This window comes from Dendronephthya gigantea, unplaced genomic scaffold (assembly GCF_004324835.1).
Source record: "Dendronephthya gigantea isolate DGI-Jeju-01 unplaced genomic scaffold, DenGig_1.0 000029F, whole genome shotgun sequence".
In the NCBI taxonomy this organism is placed as follows: domain Eukaryota; kingdom Metazoa; phylum Cnidaria; class Anthozoa; order Malacalcyonacea; family Nephtheidae; genus Dendronephthya; species Dendronephthya gigantea.
This window is the reverse complement of record NW_021163039.1, coordinates 446,932-455,680: the sequence shown is the minus strand read 5'-3', so window position 1 is coordinate 455,680 and position 8,749 is coordinate 446,932. Positions and strand designations below refer to the sequence as shown.

The window sequence follows — 8,749 nt, the reverse complement described above, 5'->3', positions numbered from 1 at the left end:
ACGCACAAGTCTTCAATATAAAGCTTCTGAACATAAGCAATACAGTTCATATTCGCATTTAGATGCCTTGCGAACCTAAATGTTCGATCGCGAAATTCAGAAGCATGCACATCGTATTAAAAAAGTATAGAAGTTCAATTGTTCAAAAATGTAAATAAACCGCATGATACATTCACTTTGTCTTACACTTTGCCTTTGGAATTCGCGCTTATATAGTTATATTAAATCTTCAATCCTGTGCAAACTGTGACGTGTCAACGCGCCCATACACGACCACATCTTGTTAAACGGCGAAATAGCAGCGATATTATTAAAACAGGACAAGAATCTACATGTATTAAATGTGTTCTTACCCAATTCAATCTAAACTTAAACAGCATCAAAAGAACGGTTTATTTGTTCCTCTTGGAGGAATTGCCGTATCATGCGAGCGAAATCAAATCGCGCATCGGAAAATTAGCCTAAGCTGTGCAGCGGAACTCTTGGGAAACAATACTGGGACGTAGATGAATACCGTCACATACACATTTCAAATACTAGTGTATATTTTGCGCCATTACACACTTGCGACGACGAAATATAAAACAAAAACGAGGCGAATTTTCAACTCGCTGACGCCGGAGTAATAAGGGTTTACACTGGGTTACTAGGTTGCCAAACACGAGGGGTTCGAAAATCGAAATAAATCTTTTTGTCATGTGGGACAAATGTAATTATTAATTAAGGCGATGACGGGAGTTGCAATGTTATAACAGCGTTCCGGGAAGAAAAGCCACTGCATGGTTTTGATTAAAAAATTTAAAAACTTAATTTAATTAAACGTAGTTGCGTCCTATTGGCTGCAATAGCGTGATTTCTGTAGTTTCGCGTTAAGTTTATAAGTTATAGTGGAAATCTTTTGATGTCTTCAATTTTTGCACCCTATCTATTCACGACGCCCATATTCAACTTTAAGTAAATGAAAAATTATGTAGTTTTTTACATATAAACTGTTAATAATATTGTTTCGTCCTCATGGCTGATGGAGAGTTCAGGAAGCAGTTCATTTATAGCATCAAAATTCATCTATATCGCTCCTACGACAGGAATTCAACCTATGTCCTGTGTGGTGCCGTGGCACTGCCTTGGCCTCTGAGCTGCGGAGAGCTGCCAAGATCGAGTGAACGTATAAGAATCGTGTATATAAACGGGAGTGTAATGGAAGTGTATTAGATAAAGGTAAATTAAATATAATTTGGCGAATTTGCTCGAAGTGATAAATATATTCCATGATAACTTTATTATTCGAATAGTCATACAAATTGAGTTAAAATGCAATTCGAAGTTCTATATCTTCGACTGCGTATTGCTCAACCTCAGCTAACCACAAAACAAAGAGTGTCTATCGTGCTCAATAGAAATGTCATAGTTTCTTTCATGTACATGCACAATTTTCTCGGCCTCGCCTCCAATACGCAAGCGGATTAAATTACTTCTCAATTTGTTAGGGGTCGACATTAATTAAATGAAATATTTATTCTACTTATTCTCTCGGGGGTAAGAATCGATCAGGCACCTGTAGGGGGTCTAGTGCCCACAATTAGGACATGCTCGGCGTCGTCCATAGCAACTATATAAACAGTTTTCCCTACGACTTTCTGGCTTTGCGTTTCAGATATTGTATCGCTCACCACTGCCTTGAGTTTTACGTCTTCAACTCGAATCCATCCACGCCCAGGTAAGTTGTATATAAACTTAAATTAAGTAAAGAGACTGCAAAGGACTAACATGATATTCCTGTGCTGTAGAATATCAGGATATAAAGATAAATTATAGATATATCTTTTTGCATTTCGCTCGATAGTATAAATATCATGATGAAGGTTCATAGTTGTTAGAGAATATTGCTCGATTCTCTAATCTCCATCGTGCAATTTTGACTCTTTCTTGCCTTTCCGTAACGTAGTGGCTATAAAGCGAGGAATCTGCTTCGTATATACGTGCGTATTCTGTATATCACTTACTATCCATATTTTGCCGATATTTAATGAGTTTTTCTCAACAACTGCTCCCAGTTCAATAGCCGGTTTTCCACTGCCTATATTTTTCGCGCGAAGCGAATTTAGTGCTTTTGAGTTCAGTTCTATTTTAACAAATTTCTTAACACCAGATGGTTGCAGGTACTCACCTGCGTAGTGAAAAACGTAGTGAAAAACAAGCCTTATATTTCCGCTCGATTTTCCATGAACGTCATGAAACTTATGTTATTTATCTCCATCAAGCGAAGTGTTAAAATTACAAATGATTTTTTTGCCCATGCATATGATATTTTGTGTGTACAATGAATGATACTACTATCTATTCGGCAAAGAAAATTCGAAGAAATTTGCATTATGCAAATTCATGGCAAGCTGCATATTATTCATTATTCACGATTTCTGGCTATGAACACTATATTTGTTATAAATGAATGGAAAAATTATCCTCTAGCCCATCCTAGCTGGTTTGATGGCAGTTTGTCACTGTTTTTCAAGTTTTCAAGGGATTCGACATTGATATATTTATGATGTCGATAATCCAGCTTGAAATTTTTGCACTAATATATGTTCACTTTAGGTCTTCGGGTAATATAGTCACCTAAAATTAGCGTTTTCATGCTTTCCTCCTTTTAAGTTTTAAGTTGTCCAAACTATAATCTCAATGGATAACGCGTGATTGTACCAACGGCAACAGTAGTCTGAAGTGAATACAGCATGGAACAAAACGAAATAGTCTTCGAAACGAAATAATTATGGCGTTGTTAAATAAATACGAGATATAGCTACGCAACGGGAAAAAATATGCCTAAAAGATATGCCGTTGTCTATTAGCGAATAGTCATGCAAGAATAAATAGAAACACGCGTGGGAGTTTGGGAGAACGAGAAATAATCCAACTGATTATAATTATTTCGTTCTCCCAAACTCCCACAAGTGTTTCTACAGGGTGTCTCAAAAAGAACGAAAACTATTGAAATCACCCATAACAATGCAATTGTTAGAGTTTGAATGCCTAAGCACTCTGTTGGGACCCACAGGTGTATAAATGTTTGCCATACCCATGTTTATGCATGCATATGATGCAGTAAAATTTGCCTGCACGCAAAAATGATATCTATTAACAATATATTCACAATTTACAAATATGGATAACAATATTTAAATGTGAATCTCAATGACCATGACCTTCGACATGTCCCCTTTCTCTAGCAACACAATTAAATCCCTACCGGCTGAAATTCGTGAACACGGCATACAAATTTTAACAAAGAGTGATTTCAATAGCTTTCGGTTTTTTTGAGACACCTGTATAACTGTATAGAAACACAGAAAAAAATGTCGTTGACTATTCGCTCATAGACAACTCGGACTCGTTGTCTAATTGTTAAATAGAAACACGCTTCTCGACCAATCAGCACGCACGTACTATAAATGTTATATTATAATTATAATTATAATTAGAATATGAAAATAACGATTGGAAATTACAGCAATATAGATGTTGTAACAAGTCGATATATACTATAATTACTTACTTGTTCAAAAAAGTGCATTCGCTCGGATTTTAAACCAAGAGTGTGTATAGCTAACTATATAGTCTGGAAAAAATTGTACGTAGCAACAGAATTGTATTCTAAACTAACGTTCAATCTTAATTTATTTTGTTTTGTATGATTGAAGAACTTGTCGTTCACTGAATTCGGCACAATTATATTAATTGTCAAATGAATGCTCTTAAAAAGGGGAAGCCATATGTGCCATTTATAGTACGCGCGTGCTGATTGGTCGAGAAGCGTGTTTCTATAACTATGTAGAAACACGCAACTTTTTCCACCGAACTTGACAAGTAGTTTAGTGAGATTAGAATTAACACCACTACAGTGTGTATAAAAACATTATATTCCAAATTTCGCTTGTTTTACGCAGAATATATGTGACAAGGTTGGTTGACTTTTACACCATTGTTAAGTTTATTTCTTTGTCTTTCAAATGACATCCATGCACGCGTCATTCTGTTAAAAAATGAAAATTTGTGAAACAAGGCTTTGAAATGCTAATTATCACTGAAAACAGAAATGCAAATTTATCGCAAACTCCTTGTGCAAAACAAACGCCTTGTTCATTGAATTAAGTTTTGCATTATCTTGTGTCTTTAGGTGCAACTTCGAATTCCCATAACAGGGTATTGCTGGGGCTCGGAACCGCGCGCCTGCTAGGAGAGTCTGGGAAAATTTTGAAATATACATAGGCCTCTGAAATTGCCGCAAATGCATCTCAATTTAAGGATTATTGGGAAACAGTAGATACTTTGTAAAGTTTCCAGCATGTTTGGCGCTCATCACATGCATATACAAAAACATTAAACAATATAACCATGCTTTGGTTATGATGTCAAATATTTTAATATGGATAACCACGCTGTTTTAATGGTCCAATGCTTGTCCTATGTAAAGTTGCAAGTGCATGTTTCGTGCTCATATACAAACATTAAACAATATAACCATGCTTTGGTTATGAAATCAAATATTTTGACGTGGATAACCACGCTGTTTTAATGGTCAAATGCTTGTCCTAGCTATATGTAAAGTGGCAAGTATTTTTCGTGCCCATATACAGATATTAAAATATATAACCATGCTTTGGCTATGAAATCGAATATTTTGACGTAGATAACCATGCTAGTTAAATGGTCAAACACTTGTCCTATGTAAATTTGCAAGTATTTTTCGTGCCCATGCATATACGAATATTAAACAATGTAACCATGCTTTGGCAATGAATGTCAAATATTTTGACATGGATAACCACGCTGTTTTAATGGTCAAATGCTTGTCCTATGTAAAGTTGCAAGCATGTTTCGTGCTCATATACAAACATTAAACAATACAAACAACCAAAGAGGCTCCTCTTTCAAGTTTGACTATGGCGCAGTAGTTGTTGGCTTCTCGCATGTCTTAAGCGGAAGGATTAAATTATGAGAGACCAAGAAACGGTACATTCGACATGGCTGAATATATAGGAAAATGGTATACTCGACCATGGTCAAATATGGCCGGAAAACGGTATACTCGAACATGGATAATCACGCTGTTTTAATGGTCAAATGCTGGTCCTATGTAAAGTTTCAAGCATGTTTGGTGCTCATATACAAACAACTATTTATCAATTATTGGACGAGGACGAGCAAAATATCGTGATTTGTCGGTGGCGAGCAGATCAATTATTTGCCGATGCCGAAGGCAGAGGCAAATAATTGATCTGCGAGCCACCGACAAATCACGATATTTTGCGAGAACCGAGTTCAATAATTGTTTTATCATTCACCACTCAATTTTCAATTCATTCACCACTCAATTTTCAATTTTGAGTTCGTTTTATCGGACAGTTCGGCAAAGCGAGTCGCCATTGTTTATAAAATTGACATTAATGCGCATGCTCAGAGAATTATTTGCAGCTGAGTATTATTTGCACGCAGTTAACTGCAGGTAAATTAACCAATCAAAATTGAGAATACTATAAAGTGAATGATAAATAAAGTTGCAAGTTGCAAGCATCGACCATGTCGAATATACCGGAAAATTTGGTTATGATGTCAAATATTTTGATATGGATAACCACGCTGTTTTAATGGTCAAATGTTTGTCCCTTTTGTCTCTGTTTTTTTATTTTGGCTAAACATATGTACTGAACATAACTAATTTCAATCCATTTGTAAACATGGCGAATTTATTACGACAGATATCGTTGGAAATTAGAATACTCATTTCTTTGAACTGTTTATTAAAATATACATTGAAGAGGTAAAAATTACGATAATATTCAAGATAAGATACACTGCAAATATTCGAAATTAAAGACTAATTACGGATTTGGTGGGGCTAAAGCCCAGCGAGCCACCCTGCTCCGCGGTCCCTGGTCATAAGCAGAAACCGATTGGATTTTGATTTCAAGTAACCATTTTTAGCAGACGATAACTTGGTTATTTTTGGTCATATTGATACACGAAAGATATAATCGAAAACTTAATAGGCTAGTCTTTCTTGCCATACAAAAATTATATCATTTAGTGTAGTTTTTTATATATAGCAGTCTGTCAAAGTTTAATTCGAATTTTTTTTATACACCCTGTATAACATATTTTTGCCTATAAGTAAAATGGCATAGAAAATGAAAATATTTTAGTGTAGTTTTTTGTACTTTAATTAACTCAGATTATAATTAAACAGTTGCCATTCTCACCCCCAAGGTTTTAATGACTGGAGGTTGATTAAAAATATACAATAATAGTCTAAAAGTAACTAACTGAAGATCAATTCAAATCTTGCCTCTTTGAAAGCAACTTTGTGTTGGGATGGAATTTTTCCTATTTTGGAATATATCCTGGCTCTCTTTAAGAAGAGTAATTTTCATTTCCAACGAAACTTACTTTTACAAATAATTTATTCAAATAAAATACAGCCTTATAAAGACTGATGAGCTCTGTTTTCTGGGCAAATTAGAGGCATCCAACTGAAATAAACAATGACAATGAAAATTTTCGAAATTGCTTCGACGACAGCCAGGTGTATAAAGTTCGGATTGCTTTATATAGGTACGCTAAATGTGCAAGTGAAACATGTTCAATGCACGTGAGGGGAATATTACTTACCTGTAGCAAAGTGTGAATAGCCTTGAACTTTCTAATTCCGCAAGGAATAAATCAGGAGAGCACGTTTCCTCAGACCTTTATTTCGCCTTCGTTCCTCCCCGCAAATTTTAAGGCGCGCGAAAGGAAGGTCTGCATGTGTTCAGGCTAAAGCAGTTGCTAACAGTTAGGCACTTCCGCCTGACCGACTGACTTTAACGCCAAGAGTTTAGCGCTCACCAAGAGAAACTCGTTCACAAAGCCAAGTTGGGAAGTGGAAAACTTCACCAGTTTATATTCTTCGCTTTGTCAGAAAGGATTCTAAAAGTATAATTTTCAAAAAAAAGAAATCAAGATTTTCAAGAGTATCTTAATTTTGTATATATTTTCTGTTAAGTTTTGCGTAGCTACAGTGCCGGTAATAAGACTTGGTTATCTTTTTATAAGGGGTTGTTAACAAGATTCCGTTTGCCGAGATTCAACAAAGCATGAGATGACCAGTTTGAGGTATTGAAATCAGTATGGCATAAACGTAGCAGTCATTACGACTATAGCATGTTCTTATTTGGTTTCATAAAGACTTATTTTAATACCACATGTAAAAAGACCTTAAATAGAGGACAAAAAATTATTATAAATACAACATTGTACCTGAGGTAAATGAATTTTTGTTTTTTAGTTCGAAATGGCCGGAGAATGTTCATCGTCATGGCCTAAATTAACTTTGGAACCACCTAGGAAAAGAGTGGAAAGTCATCGTGATAAAGAGCCGTATAATAGCTCTAAGGTAGCTCTACTACGATCACTCAGTGAAGCAGAAGACACACTTAAACAACTTGGACATGATGCACTTCGAAAACGAATTGAAGATTTGCGTGGAAAAGTAAAATATGTTTGGAAGATCAAGAAGAAGAAATAAAGAATCTTCGACGCGAAGTGAAAGATTTAACGGATGAAGTGTCTTGTCTGAGAGCAGAAAAAGACGAGCTGGAGCAAACGCTCGCACTGGCTCAAGTTACGTGGTCATGGGAAGCACATCTGGCAAGATTTGTGGTCGATCCTAATGAAAAAATTTACAAAAATGGCAGGTTTGATCAAATGAATGAATATCTGAAGAAAACAAGTTGGAGGAATAATCTTTGGAAGGAAATACAAGACAAAGTAGCGCACTGGACAGCCAGACATTGGCAAGTAGTTAAAAATATAAGAAAGGAGAGAAATTGTATTGCGCATCCAGATTTAATTAACTTTGACTATGTAGAAAGTGAACTTGTTAAGATTTCTCCCGAATACCGGAAGAAGATGGAAGACATGTTGGACATGCTCAAGATGACAGCTAGCTTAATGAAGTTTGGACGACTAGCCAGAACCTACAAGGACAAGGATACGCTTTCTAGAAATTCCCGAAGACGGTTGAGGGAAATTATTTCGTGGGATCGTCAATTTGAAGACATCGAGGGCCTACAAAATATGGAACACGATGAGGCGAAAAAGTACTTGCAAACGTACGTTGCTGATCCTGGAAATATCGGAGAGTATTTTACCCTCGTCGATTCAATCAAAGATGAAAATGGCAAACGATTGGGAAAACTGGCCTGGAAGTTTGCGAATTTTTATCCATCTACCAACCAGGAAACAAAAGATGCGCTTGAAAGATTGAAGGCATTGTACCCAAGAAGAGAGCACAACAATCGCTGCTTTAAAGAAATAATCAGTTTTGGAGTTGACGTTGCAAGGCTGCATATCCCCGACTTCCTTCCAAAGAATTTGTGGAAGCATGGCATAGAAATCGTGAAGAAATATTTTGATGAAGGACTTGATTTTAAGCTTATATTGATGTAGCTGTGAAACCTGAAATGTTTCGTGCGCCATTCTAAAAAAAGATAAAAACTCACTATATTCCGTACTCCTTATATTTTAAAACGTATAATTATGTAATAAATTTGTCATAAATATATATTATGTCATCATAATTGAATACTGCAAGGCCAAACATTTTAGCTGTATCGAATTTACCGGTGTTTTTCTGTGAGCCAGATAGAACTCAGCGTAGATGCACTCACACCATGTATGAAAACAGGCATTAGTCTAAAAATAAATAAAATAA

At 35.8% G+C, this 8,749-nt stretch overlaps 1 protein-coding gene across 1 annotated transcript; it reads left to right on the top strand.

Annotated features, from left to right (window-relative positions):
* The first annotated feature begins 1,641 nt into the window (after positions 1–1,641).
* Positions 1,642–8,749, top strand: LOC114524078. The gene is made up of 2 exons (XM_028545194.1): positions 1,642–1,717; positions 7,322–8,749. Exon 2 carries the CDS (start codon positions 7,741–7,743, stop codon positions 8,482–8,484), a length of 744 nt encoding a protein of 247 aa, XP_028400995.1. The 5' UTR covers positions 1,642–1,717; positions 7,322–7,740; the 3' UTR covers positions 8,485–8,749.

Coding starts and splice junctions, on each gene's coding strand:
- LOC114524078 (XM_028545194.1), top strand. CDS start 7,741: ATGAATGAATATCTGAAGAAAACAAGTTGGAGGAATAATCTTTGGAAG.